The sequence below is a fragment of the Cervus canadensis genome, chromosome 23, assembly GCF_019320065.1.
Source record: "Cervus canadensis isolate Bull #8, Minnesota chromosome 23, ASM1932006v1, whole genome shotgun sequence".
Classification (NCBI taxonomy): Eukaryota; Metazoa; Chordata; class Mammalia; order Artiodactyla; family Cervidae; genus Cervus; species Cervus canadensis.
Genome location: NC_057408.1, coordinates 41,214,521 through 41,229,606, shown reverse-complemented (window position 1 = coordinate 41,229,606; position 15,086 = coordinate 41,214,521). Strand labels below are relative to the sequence as shown.

The 15,086-nt window shown below is 36.9% G+C and overlaps 2 protein-coding genes across 3 annotated transcripts in view; both read right to left on the bottom strand.

Moving 5' to 3' along the window:
* Positions 1-15,086, bottom strand: part of DSC1 (desmocollin 1) — a 154,493-nt gene that overhangs the window by 21,949 nt on the left and 117,458 nt on the right. The gene's annotated exons all lie outside the window — the stretch shown is intronic.
* The window catches only part of DSC3 (desmocollin 3), a 49,070-nt gene that overhangs the window by 22,136 nt on the left and 11,848 nt on the right, over positions 1-15,086 (bottom strand). For both annotated transcript variants that reach the window (XM_043443828.1, XM_043443827.1), the window contains exons 5-9: positions 11,825-11,980; positions 10,183-10,327; positions 6,998-7,164; positions 3,408-3,542; positions 2,840-3,025 (exon numbers count right to left, since the gene is read on the bottom strand). In XM_043443828.1, coding sequence (XP_043299763.1) covers positions 2,840-3,025; positions 3,408-3,542; positions 6,998-7,164; positions 10,183-10,327; positions 11,825-11,980 — 789 coding nt within the window. The remainder of the gene's footprint in view (positions 1-2,839; positions 3,026-3,407; positions 3,543-6,997; positions 7,165-10,182; positions 10,328-11,824; positions 11,981-15,086) is intronic.

The following is a 15,086-nucleotide window of genomic DNA, read 5'->3' as shown; positions in this document are numbered from 1 at the left end:
TAGATATAAAACCTGGTCCAAGACATGTGTTACAGAGAGAATAATTTAGACACAGTATAAATAAGACCTTCTGAGGATCAGAGCTCTCCAGACACCAAGTAAGCTGCCAATGGAGATATGGAGATCCTTAATAATCTAGAATGTTCAAGCATAAGTAGGTGCCTAATAACTGGCAACAAAATTATAAAAGAAAGACAGCATTAAAGCAGAACTGCTGGACTAAATAGATTAAATTATTTTACAACTTGTAAAGTGTATAATCTGAAACCATTTAATTGATTAAACCATTAATTGATTAAAACTTAACTTGTCTCTTCAATATTCACAAATCAATCAATGTGATATACCACATTAACAAACTGAAAGATAAAAACCATATGATTACCTCAATAGATGCAGAGAAAACCTTTGACAAAATTCAACATCCATTTATGATTTTTAAAAAAACCCTCAGAAAGCAGGCATAGAAGGAACATACCTCAACACAATAAAAGCCATATATGATAAACCCATAGCAAACATTATCCTCAATGGTGAAAAATTGAAAGCATTTCCCCTAAAGTCAGGAACAAGACAAGGATGCCCACTCTCACCACTACTATTCAACAGTTTTAGAAGTTTTAGACACAGCAATCAAGAAGAAAAAGAAATAAAAGGAATCCAGACTGAAAAAGAAGAAGTAAAACTCTCACTGTTTGCAGATGACATGATCCTCTACATAGAAAACCCTAAAGACAACACCAGAAAATTACTAGAGCTAATCAATGAATATAGTAAAGTTGCAGGATATAAAATTAACACACAGAAATCCCTTGCATTCCTATACACTAACAATGAGAAAATAGAAAGAGAAATTAAGGAAACAATTCCATTCACCATTGCAATGAAAAGAATAAAATGCTTAGGAATAAAGCTACCTAAAGAAACAGAAGACCTATATATAGAAAACTATAAAACACTGATGAAAAAAATCAAAGATAACACAAATAGATGGAGAAATATACTATGTTCATGGATCAGAAGAATCAATATAATGAAAATGAGCATACTACTCAAAGCAATCTATAGATTCAATGCAATCCCTATCAAGCTACCAACGGTATTTTTCACAGAACTAGAACAAATAATTTCACAATTTGTATGCAAATACAAAAAACTTCGAATAGCCAAAGCAATCTTGAGAAAGAAGAATGGAACTGAAGGAATCAACCTGCCTGACTTTAGGCTATACTACAAAGCTACAGTCATCAACACTGTATGGTACTGGCACAAAGACAGAAATACAGATCAGTGGAACAAAATTGAAAGCCCAGAGATAAATCCACGAACCTATGGACACTTTATCTTCGACAAAGGAGGCAAGGATATACAATGGAAAAAAGACAACCTCTTTAACAAGTGGTGCTGGAAAAACTGGTCAACCACTTGTAAAAGAATGAAACTAGAACACTTTCTAGCACCATACACAAAAATAAACTCAAAATGGGTCAAAGATCTAAATGTAAGACCAGAAACTATAAAACTGCTAGAGGAAAACATAGGCAATACACTCTCTGATGTAAATCATAGCAGGATCCTATATGGCCCACCTCCCAGAGTAATGGAATTAAAAGCAAAAATAAACAAATGGGCCCTAACTAAACTTTAAAGCTTTTGCACAACAAAGGAAACTATAAACAAGGTGAAAAGACAGCCTTCAGAATGGGAGAAAATAATAGCAAATGAAGCAACTGAGAAAGAATTAATCTCAAAAATACACAAGCAACTCCTGCAGCTCAATTCCAGAAAAATAAGCAACCCAATCCAAAAAATGGGCCAAAGGACTAAACAGAACCTTCTCCAAAGAAGACATACAGATGACTAACAAACACATGAAAAGATGCTCAACATCACTCATTATCAGAGAAATGCAAATCAAAACCACAATGAGGTACCATCTCATGCCAGTCAGAATGGCTGCTATCAAAAAGTCTACAAACAATAAATGCTGGAGAGGGTGTGGAGAAAAAGGAACCCTCTTACACTGTTGGTGGGAATGCAAACTAGTACAGCCACTATGGAGAAGAGTGTGGAGATTCCTTAAAAAACTGGAAATAGAACTGCCATATAACCCAGCAATCCCACTTCTGGGCATACACACCAAGGAAACCAGAATTGAAAGAGACATGTGTACCCCAATGTTCATCACAGCACTGTTTACAATAGCCAAGACATGGAAGCAACCTAAATGTCCATCAGCAGACGAATGGATAAGAAAGCTGTGGTACATATACAAAGTGGAACGTTACTCAGCCATTAAAAAGAATGCATTTGAATCAGCTATAATGAGATGGATGAAACTGGAGCTTATTATATACAGCGAAGTAAGTCAGAAAGAAAAATACCAATACAGTATATTAATGCATATATATGGAATTCAGAAAGATGGTAACAATGACCCTATATGTGAGACAGCAAAAGAGACACAGATGTAAAGAACAGACTTTTGGACTCTGTGGGAGAAGGCAAGGGTGGGATGATTTGAGAGAATAGCATTGAAACATGTATATTATCATATGTGAAATAAATTGCCAGTCCAGGTTTGATGCATGAGACAGGGTGGTCAGGGCTGGTGCACTGGGATGACCCTGAGGGATGGGATGGGGAGGGAGGTGAGAGGGAAGGTCAGGATGGGGAACACATGTACACCCATGACTGATTCATGTGAATGTATGGCAAAAACCACCACAATATTGTAAGGTAATTAACCTCCAATTAAAATAAATTTTAAAAAATAAAATAAAAGCAAAAAAAAAAAACTTAACTCGCCAAACTATCAATCACTCATTATTTACTGTACCTTTATGACAGACAAAACACCTTCATTAGTTGCTTTGTCTGTACTGATTTTGAAATGTCCATTTTCATTGCCCTTTAAAATAGTAAAATTGGCTCTCCAATTGGCACTGTTAATCAAATCCTTATCTTCTATAGGTATTCTTAGGATTTCCACATTGACTGTGTTTTCCTCGACTGATGCTTCATACTGAAACAGAAAGAACTCATTAAAACCTTATTTTATAAGGGAAACTTCTACAAAGAAAGTAAAATATGTCTCTCACTCCAAAAGTACTTGTTCTTAAAGCTTTTGCCTAGATTATTTCAAAACATGAATCACAAAAGCATTGTTTTATTAAGGGTTATCTTTTAAATGAACAAAGAACTTTGATAGAAATGAAGACTAATACTATAGCCTTTAACAAAAGAAAGATAATCTAAATACCAATACGAATACATAAAAGAGATTTATATGCCATATGTTTCATTTTATTGATAAGCATAGATACTTCAAAGTATGATAAATACTTTGTTAATTCAGATTAAATTAAAAACAGCAATAGAGATCAATTTTTATATTATCTACTTACAGCATTTTGTTTGAAAGTGGGCAAATTGTCATTTGAATCTTTTACTGTTATGATGCAAGTTGCAGTACTCATCAATCCAAAAAATTGGCCATCCATATCTTGTACTTTCATTATCAATGAGTATTTGTCTACAACCTGAAAACAAAGGAAATATGTAATTAGTTTTGAAAACCACAGTGGCACACACTTCTATTCCATGCTTTTATTTGATTTCCCTATTTGTATATACCCAAAAGTATGGTAGACAGGAAGAAAGCTGAAAGTGGGCAAAGCTTCAATGACAAAGATCCATAGTAAGAAAGTAGACTTACGTTTTAAGTTGCAGGTAACAGAAGAAGGTTTTATGGGAGTCATATGGGGAGTACAAAATAGGAATATTTGAGTTTTAGAAAGAATGTTTTTAAAGAAGGTTGAGCATAATTGGGAGTGAACTGAGCTGGGATTCAAAGGAACCTGTTGAAGGCTCCTGCAAAGCTGGGGCATTAGCAATGAGGACAAAAAGCAAGGGTGATAGGAAAGTTATTTATAAGTCAAAATGCAGTTTGACTTGAGAATAGATTGTATGCATAGTTACAAAAGAAAGAGCGGTTGAGGATGCTGCTCGGGGGTCCTATTTAGATAGATGGGCAGACAGAGAGGTATCACCAACCAATACAGGAAGACAGTGGTTCCTTGAGGAGGAAAGTACTGGCAAGGTTGGCAAGGAGGAGTGAAAAAAAATGAGTTTTCCCTGGTGTATATTGAATTCTATATTCCTGTGGGAAATCTAGTGGAAGCAAAGTCGCTTCCCTGATGGCTCAGTGGTAAAGAATACGCCTGTAATGCAAGAGACTCGGGAGATGCAGGTTTGATCCCTGGGTCTGGAAGATCCCCTAGAGGAAATGGCAACCCACTCCAGTATTCTTGCCTGGAGAATCCCATAGACAGAGGAGTCTGGTGGGCTACAGTCCAAAGGATCACAAAGAGTCTGACATGACTGAGCACACACACACACACACACACACGGGAAATCTAAGGAGAAAGGTTCAGAAGACAGCTGAATAGATAGACCTATACTCAAGGGCAGCTCAAGGACCAAAATACCAATCTAGGGGTCAGCAGTAGCTGGACAGTGGTTGAAATTATGGCAAGAATCAAATTTCCAGGGAGAAAGTGAGTGAAAATCTCTCAGTTGTGTCAGACTCATTGCAACACCATGGGCTGTACAGTCTGTGGAATTCTCCAGGCCAGAATACTGGAGTGGGTAGCCTTTCCCTTCTCCAGGGGATCTTCCCAACCCAGGGGTCAAACCCAGGTCTCCCACATTGCAGGTGGATTCTTTACCAGCTGAGCCACAAGGGAAGCCCAAGAATACTGAAGTGGGTAACCTATCTCTTCTCCAGAGGATCTTCTCGCCCCAGGAATCGAACCAGGGTCTCCAGTATTGCAGGCAGATTCTTTACCAACTGAGTTATCAGGGGAGAGAATAAAGGATAAGAAAAGCAGAGGATGTAAGGAACACTAGAATTTCATGCTTAGAAGTAAGAAGACTAAGCAAAGGACAGATGCTCAAAACAAAAGATCAGGGAAGCAGGAGGAGAACCAGAAATCCAAGAGAAGAGAGAGTTTTCATAATTGCCAGCAATAGAGCTTTAATAATTAACCACTGGATTAGGCAGTTAGGTGATCATAGTTGACCTTTGAGAGTGGAGTTTTCAGATAGTATGCTGATGCTGAAATGGACTCACTGGTTTGTGGCATAATCACCTCTCTGGCCTTCTCTTCATTTTACTCTTCTTTAGCCACTCCTTTTGTCCTTTTATTTTTCATCACTTTCTATTTCCCTCTATGCCTTCCTTGGTCTTTATTTTACTCATCCTTCTTTTACAGTGGAAACTAACATTCCCATCCCAAAATATTCCTCCCAAAGGTTCTGGCACTCTCTGAGATCCTCCTCTAAATGAAGTCTCTTCATCTCCCTTTTTCATTTCTTTACTTCCTGCATTGTCCCCTACAACACATTTCATGGTTGTTACCCACAAAATTCCATTTGATTTTTTTTATCAACTGAGAAAATCTGGGGTTTGATCCCAAATCTGTATCTTACAAGCTGTGTAACCCTAGTTTATTTAATTTCTCTAAGTCTCATTTGTCAATATTGAAAAATTAGGAAAAATCCTTGTTTTCACTTGATTACCACATCCCACAGATACAGAAATATATTTATATAATTCCCTTCAAACTTTCCCATTTGTTATGACCACTGTGTGTTTTATCACATAGAATGCCACGATCCCACAAAAATAAAGTAATAATAAATAAAACCTTTGTATTTTGTTTATTCTTTTTGATAGGTTCTCACCATCCTCCCTTTTGCTCTGGGGTCAAATACCATTGATTTCTTCTTTAATATCTCTCCCAGTCATATCGATCCTTCCATTTATGTTATTCTAGCTTTAGCAGGCACCACTGAAGTGTTCTAATAAAGCTACTTTTTACATGTGAAACTGATTGATCTGCTTCAGTCAATAATGTAAGACTCTGGCTTAAATATGGGCTGATGAAATCTATAAGAGCTACAGTGAAAGATCAGAAAATACAGTGCAGTAATTTGACCAGGGCAAGTCAATCAATCCTTCTGACTGTCACCTTTCTCCTCCATAGAGTGGATGTAATCCCTATCTAATCCAACAAGGAAATTATCAAGATGAATTAAAATTATGCATAAAGAATTTGAGCATCAAGTGCTATACACATAACAGTATGCTAATATCATCCAAATAGTGCTACAAATTTTTAACAGTCCACCTACTTTATCTTAACTAATCCTTTCCTAATTAAAAGTTGTTTTTTTTCTGTTGTTGTTTAGTCATTAAGTCGTGTCTGACTCTTTGCAACCCCATGGACTATAGCCTGCCAGGCTACTCTGTTCAGGAAGAACAATGGAGTGGGTTGCCATTTCCTTCTCCAAGTATATATCTATAATAACAGGATAGGGATCAGGGTATAATCTATACTCATGGAACAAGCAAAACCAATTGTCTTACATGAGAACTGAGCTGGAACACTGAGCTAGAACCAACTAGTCATACACAAGAACTAAAATAATATTCAATAATATCAACTTTCACAAGTAATATCTTTTTTCTCACCCCTTCTGAATACCAATTGATTTTTACTTCTATCTCTCATGGTTTCTCTTATATAAGGAAATAGAAATCATATTATAACAAGTGTTAATAATATAGCCAGGAATTCTTATTGTCATATGCCTAAGTAAAATAAAATGAGAAACTCTTAACCCACCAGCTTCTCAGGTGGCTCAGTGGTAAAGAATCCACCTGCCAATGCAGGAGACACAGGGGATGAAGGTTTGATCCCTGGGTTGGGAAGATCCCCTGGAGTAGGAAATGGCAACCCACTCCAGTATTCTTGCCTAGAAAATCCCATGGACTGAGGAGCCTGGTGGGCTACAGTCCATGGGGTCACAAAGAGTCAGACATGACTGAGCATGCACACATGCCTAATCCATAGGATAGCAAATTATAGTAAATTGGAGGTGGTGGGTTCAACCCCAGTAAAATAATAAATCTGTAGATTGTGGAAGTTACCTCTCTGTCCAAATAATGAGAGACTGTGGTGATCACACCTGAGCTGGGATGCACAGAAAACAGCCCAGGTGATCTCGGCGTCTGCTCCAAAATGCTGTACTTCAGGCGAGTGTGCATCGTGTCCGGTTCATCTCTGTCCGTGGCACAAACCACTCCCACTGTAGTACCTACATGTTTGGTTTTTTTTTTTTTAAAAAAAAAAAAAGGAGTCTTTACTTTCCATAACTGCAAAATATGTTTAGGCATATCTACACTTCTCAAAGTTTAACATTAATAGTGGAAACCTCATTTAAGTTGTATTTCTTATCAGCAATATTCCATCTTTACATAGTACTGGTGAAGATGACTTCAAATTTATAACATGAAATATTTTAATGCTGAGAATCAAGATTTACTTTGTCTATAAACTATTTGAAAGTAAATTTACTAAAAATACATATAAATAGCATCCAAGAATAATTTCAACACATATTCCCACATATTGCAATATGGAGAGATAAACCATATCTCTAAAGTAAATCAGATTTTTCAAAATCAAAGTTTCGATTAATAATTAATCAAGGCTGACTTGGAATATAATTGGATAGATGATCATGTTGACCTTTCACATCTCAGTCTCTCCTTTCTATGATTTTCTTTTTGCTAATTCTTGACTTGACTCATTCTTTCACCAGATTAGTATCCAAACCCCATTGCTGCCAGCCCTACTTAATCTTATTTCATGCTATTTACTATTCAGGGAGAATTTAAGTCAACTGTTGCTTCAGTTGGAGCTACCGGTATTTTTCATCAGTATGGAATGTAAGACTATTGCTCTGGTAAAGGATTTCAAGTATCAAAGAGGACATACATGTGGCATTTTAAAATGTAAGAAGAGTGTTTCCATGAAATTATAATGCATAGATCCACTCTGCCTATAGCCCTGTATGTGAGGCTGACCTGAGGAACAATATATAGACACATACAATCATATACACATATACATATATTCATTGAAACTTTATATTTGAGGAAATAAAAACCAAGTAAAAGTATTAGTGCAAGGAAGTATTAATTTTAAATAATTTTTTCATTATATTTTTAAACCTTATATATGTGTATGTATGTGTGCTTAAATATACATATGTGTATACATATATATGTAGCCTGCCAGGCTCCTCTGTCCATGGAATTCTCCAGGCAAGAATACTGAAGTGGGTTGACATTTCCTTCTCCAGTACGTATTATATATATGTAGATAGATATAAATTTGTAGAGAAGGTCCAAATACATACTTATAACTAACAAAAAGATTTTTGCAGTGGATCAATATGAAGACATGAAGTAATAATCTTATTATAAGAAAATAAATTATCTTCTCATAGAAAACTATTTATAAGCTGTACAAGACATACATTTTCTTTCTGCAATTTCACTGACAGGAAGACATAAACACTATTTTAATTCTCTGGATATAGAACACCTTTACTTATTATATAAAATCATCCTAAAATATTGACTTGGAAATTCTTTTCCACAAGTGCTATACTTCACTATTAGTGGAGCATCCTTTGCCCAAAGCATCTGTGTGTGAGCTAAATTCAAGAAACACCTTCAGACTATCACAGTTTTAACGGGTCTGAACCTACTGGTGTGAGATACTTAAAGCACCCTGGGTTAATCTGGGCATCAAAGTGTTTGTCCTTGACTTTTCTCTGTTACTACCAAAGAGAGAGAATGTCCAAGGAAGAATCTAAGACCAATCATCCCTCTTTGAAAATAGAAAAATGTAACAAAATCATAGACTTATGAGGTTAAAAACATTTTAAGTCATCTAACATAATTAAACTCATTTTATAGATCAGAGGACTCAAAGTAACTTCAATGAGTTCTCATAGTGAAACAATAACTGACCCTGATTCAAAAACTAGGCTTCCTAAACTCCAAACCAACTATTTTTATTTTTTTAATTGTACCATGTGAGTACTAAGGAGGTTAACATCTATAACACCAAATTATCAAAGCAAAATATAAAAAGAAAGAGCAGCTATAAGAAGCCAGTGAAAATATAAATAACTATACTAGAAACTTTAATAAGCAAGTTAGCAAAGTCATCCTTTATGGTTCAGCTCACTTCCTTTCAACTTTATTGCAAGAGGTAATTCTCTGCTGGCTCAGCAATAAGGAATCTGCCTGCAATGCAGGAGACACAGGAGATGTGGGTTCGATCCCTGAGTCAGGAAGATCCCCAGGAGGAGGAAATGGCAACCCATTCCAGTATTTTTGCCTGGGGAATCCCATGAACAGAGGAGCCTTGCAGGCTACAGTCCAAAGAATCACAGAATCGAACACAACCAAGCAACAACAAATACACAAACAACAATTTTCCATATTTCAAGTCTAGAAGACATCAAGAATGCCACATTTAAGGGCCAACTAAAGTGAAACACTGGTTTTTCCTCAAGTGAGAGCAAGTGTTTAGGATGGAGAACATGTAATGCAAGTTTCTTTAAAGTTATTTCAGTATTCACTCTAAATTGGGAGTAGTAAAACAGTACTTTAAAGATAAGAGATAAATAAGAGCTTAAAAAATTGTATACTCAGTGGATGTCATTCAACACCTTCCTACATAAAACTTAATAAAAATATCTATACTGATTTTAGTTTTATTATAGTCTACACTGCATATCTTCCTTTGGAGCTGAGGATAATGATAAACCCACATAATAATAAAATAAAGTATAAAAGCGAAATATGGTACAAAGCTTGAATAACTGTTATCTGCCTTTATAATTCATTGGTATACCAGCAACCCCACAAGCTCCTATGTTGTTGTTGTTGTTTAGTCCCTAAGTCATTTCCGACTTTTTTGCAATCCCATGGCTCTCTGTCAATGAGAATTTCCTGGCAAGAATCTTGGAATGGGGTGCCATTTCCTTCTCTAGGGCATCTTCCTGACCCAGGGATCGAACTCATATCTTCTGCTTGGCAGGTGAATTTGTTACCACTGAGCCACCTAGGAAGCCTATAATATCAAATTCCTATAATACCTTGTAAATTACACATTGATTGAATCTGATGGGATCATACGTATCCAACTAAGTAGATATGAGCCCAATGATCTGGCATTGAGTAAAAACTCAATCTCTCAAACGATGCATATAAACATTTAACAGAGCATATTGTGCTCTTCAATGTCATCTTACCGATTCTACTGCTTTCTGGAACTTCAAAATTATAAATTGCTTCTGTGAAAATAGGATGGTTGTCATTTTCATCCTCCACTCTGATGGGCAGTGGAAGAGGGAAGTCTGCTGAATATCCGTCTGCAGTTGACGCATAGGCAATCAGCTGTAAAACAGTGAAAAACAAACTCAACAGTCCATTTTGAAAGATTCCAGCAAGAATACTACGCTTTATCTACTACCTTCTCTGAAAATCTTTTCAGTAATAAGTCATTCCAAAAATTTCTATTTAATACTTCTTTAGTTATCAAAGCATTGAAGGTAGAAAGACTTTAACTATTAATAATATAGTTCAAAGTATTCCGTGTTTGATAGAAGTGGCTGCACTTCAAATAAAACCTAGGTCAGAATACAGCATGTCAGAGAATACTCAGGCCATTAGACTAAGGAATTAAATGTGAATGTAGCAGGGTGGATTATAGTCCTTATTCTCTCCATAATCATAAAATCATATAGGGAGAAACAAGCCACTTCACTGCAGTGGGAAAAATCCCAACTACATCATCTAAATAAAGTAAAGATTACCAAATTTTGTCACTATTAAGCCCCTTTATTATTATACCTCATAGATCACATATTTGTAAGAGGTTTTCTCACAAAACCTCTACATTTACTTCTGCGTTCCTGGTTAACCAAAAGCAGTGCAAAGTCAAATAGAATATATTTCTCTTCAGCGTGTGATTACAACACTGAGGTGAAAAATTTCCAGCCAAAAGTAAAGTGTCCCGTGGGGACCATCAGTCGTGTTTTACTTACCCAGCATCTCTTCCTTTTTCTTTTAGGAAGAGAAGCCCTCTTTTCTATGGAGAATCAGCTCTCCTGAACCACAGGAATAATTACATAACCCCAGAGCATTTATCACATCATGCTGAAAATTGTCTGAATTATTACACTGAAAATTAAGTGACTTATTACCCATTGATGTAAGCGCATCCTTATCAGTATACTGACTTATTGTGCCTTGTTTGGGCTTCCCACTTTTGCTACATTATGTAGTTCTCAGATATCATCAGATAATCATACATGCTGAAGACCAAGAAAGAAAGACCAAGAAAGAAAAAAAAAAGGAGTACTGACTTATTGTGCCTTGTTTGGGCTTCCCACTTTTGCTACATTATGTAGTTCTCAGATATCATCAGATAATCATACATGCTGAAGACCAAGAAAGAAAGACCAAGAAAGAAAAAAAAAAGGAGTACTGACTTATTGTGCCTTGTTTGGGCTTCCCACTTTTGCTACATTATGTAGTTCTCAGATATCATCAGATAATCATACATGCTGAAGACCAAGAAAGAAAGAGCCAAGAAAGAAAAAAAAAATGACCAGAGAGAGAAGGAAAACCTCAGAAGCAAAACTAACTTCTGGAAATTTGCTGGAAATTACATCCAAATGCAGTTAAATTTCTTGGCTTCATTTTAGGCTTACCTAACAGAAGTTGAGATAAAGAGCAGACCAAGCATTCCAAAATATTATACAATCTATTTCCTTTGTCTTTAAGATGCCCTCTAAAAAGAGAGTGCAGAAGACAGGAAAGAGTAGATGGAGTAACAGAAGAAACATAGTTTAAACACTTAAAAGTCATGTATATCAGTAAAGCTCCTACATCAAAAACATCATATTCTTCACGATCCACAGGCCGGGTACAATACAGATTTCCAGTGTCTCTGTCTATGAAAAACAAATTTAAAGGCTCTTTGTCAACTCCACGCCCACTTATGGAGTAGAAGATGGTATAGTTCTGTGCAGCATCAGATTGAACCTAAAAGGAAAAAACATATGTAAAAAAATTTTCATTAAAATGCTGTTTTTTTAAATACAACTTATATGTTTACATTTTTAATTTTAAAAAGATTATTTTAAGAATAATCACCTTTGTCACTTCATCAACATGCCAAATGGTAACAAACTATGATAATTTGGCAAAGATTTTTTAAAAGCTCCCAAATTTAATAACGACAATTTTCAACATAAATAGTAACCAAAGAAAACCTAATTGAAAACAAAAAGGCATAGTTTCCCATCTAGTGATTTGGCAAAGGTAGAAAAAAAACAATACTACCCATTGTAGGCAGGGATGAGGCAAACAGGGATTCTCATATCCTGATGAAAGGAATGTCAATTGGAATGTTTCTTAGGGAGATGAATTAACAAAACTGAAAAGAATGACAATAAACAGAGAAGACTCTTCCCGGCAGAGGAAACAGGAAGTGCAAAGTGATCAGACCAGGGTTATGTCTGGGGTGTTCAAGGAGGGCATTGTGATTGAAGTAAAGAGGATTAAGGGAAAAGAAAGTCATAGATGACGATGAACGCAGTAACAGGGCCATGGCATATAAGAGAGTCCAAGGATGTTGGCTTTTTCTTGGAGTCAGACTGAGAGCCATTGGAGAATTTAGATAAGAGTAATATCCAATTTATGGAGTTCTGGTGGCTCAGTGGCAAAGAAACCCCCTGCCAATGCAGGAGATGCAAGTTCCACCCCTGGGACAGGAAGATTCCCTGGAGAAGAAAACGGCAACCCACTCCAGTATTCTTGCCTGGGAAATCTCATGGACAGAGAAGCCTGGAGGGTGATAGTCCACAGCATCTCACAGAGTCAGTCAGACACGACTGAGCGACTAAACAATATCCAATTTATATTTTAAAAAGCTAATTCTTGCTGTTCTGTTAAGATTAGACTTGGGTGAGAAGAAAGGGAAGAAACAAGAAGGCATTTAAAAGTTACTGCTAAAAAAAAAAGTTACTCTAAGAATTCAGGAGAGAGAATTGCTTGTTAGGCTAGCATGGCAGCAGCAGCAGTTGTGAAAAGCAGTTAGATTCTGGATAGAATTTGAAGATACAGCCAGCAGGTTTTGGCAATGGATTGGCTGAAGACTGAAGTCTTCACATTATTATCCTATAATAATAAAGGAATTAAATAATAAACATAATAATTAAATAATAAATTTAATAATTAGATTTTTAATTATAAAGAATGGTTGGATATGGTAAATTGGGGCTCAACATCTATTTCATCTGGAGAAGGAAATGGCAACCCACTCCAGTATTCTTGCCTGGAGAATCCCATGGACAGAGGAGCCTGGCAGGCTACAGTCCATTGGGTCACACAGAGTGGGACACAACAGAAGCGACTTGGCATGAACGCAGTAAATTCCAATGTATTAATTTCTTAAAGAGAAGTATGCTCTCCACAATAAAACCTTACCAAACAGACTCTACTGTGGTAACAACTGAAAGGATGGAGCTGCCATTAATTGAGATGGGAGGACATTTTTTATAAGAAAATCCAAATGCTTGATTTTTGTATGTGAAGTTTGACATGTCTACTTAACGTCCAGGTGGAAATCTTAATTAGGCATTTTGGGCTGGAGATACGACATTTTAAGTTTCCAGTGTATAAAAAGTACTTAAAGCAATGAAGCTGGAGCAATGAGAAGCTTAAAGCAATGAGATCACTGAGAACATGAATATAAATAAACATGAGACAAGGTTCATAGGTGAGCTCTCCAAAGTTTAAGACTGAGGGATTGGGCTGGTGGGGAATAGGGGGAAGTGGGAGTGAGGATGAACCAGCAAGATATACTAAGAGAGAGTGGCCAGCAAAGTAACTGGAAAACTAGGTGAATGTTGTCCTGAAGGAGGAAAGGGAGAGGTCGGCTAAGTCAAATGGACACACACATCAAGGAAATCAGGACTGGTGACTGGTTTAACAGTACTAAGGCCATGATTACCTCTGATCAGTGTAACTTTGGTAATCAGAAATCAATTTCTTAATAGGCCTCATCAGTGCTTAAAGTACAATTACCTAAAAGAAGAAACAAAGGGATAGCATGCATAGAGTTTTCTACAAGCAGGAAAGACACCGGAAGCATAGTTAAAAACGTAAATAGTAGGGCACAGGTGGCACCATTAGCATTCAACATTGACCAGAGTAATAGAAATTTAAAGGAAAAAGGCAAGCTCCACGCCATAGCTCTGCCTCAGTCATTATTTTCATTGCATATTTATTATTTATTTTCATTTATGTAAAGTAAATCTGAACCTGCTTTAAAAAGACTTGTTTTTAGGGAAAAGTTAAACTACCCAGCAGAGCACACATGTCCCATTCCGGTTGGACCCTACCCGCCATTCTGCCCCATCTCTCTGTTCCACTCCCATCATACACAGGAAGACTAAGCTCTTGAGAGCTCCTATGAGGAACCATGCTTACTTTCACCTCTGTCCCTCTTTCTTCTTCTGCAACAATTAACCTACATGACACTCTCCCATCCTTCAGCACTAAGCTTAGTTGCTTCCCTTCTAAGTCTTTTTTTGTTTTTTACCACATGTCATCTCAGGGCGTGGTGCTCACCTCATGAATTCTCAGATCACCCCAATCCATTCCCATCTCAGCACTCATCACTCAATGTTACAATCATCTGCCCACTTCTATCTTCCCCACTAGATTAATATACTACATGAGAGCAAGTGTTAGTCATTGGTCATATACAACTCTTTGCAACACCATGAACTGTAGCCCTCCAAGTTCCTCTGTCCATGGGATTCTCCAGGCAAGAATACTGGAGTAGGTAGCCATTCCATTCTCCAATTCATCTCCCTGACCCATGGATCAAACCCACGTCTCCTACACTGCAGACAGATTCTTTACTGTCTGAGCCACCAGGAAAGGTCATGAGAGCAAAGGCCATGCCATGCTAGGTCACTTCAGTCACGTCCAACTCTGTGCGACCCTATGGACTATAGCCCACCAGGCTCCTCTGTCCATGGAATTCTCCAGGCAAGAATACTGGAATGGGTTGCCATGCCCATCTCCTGAAGAAGGAGATCTTCCCAACCTAAGGATCAAACCCACATCTCTTAACTCT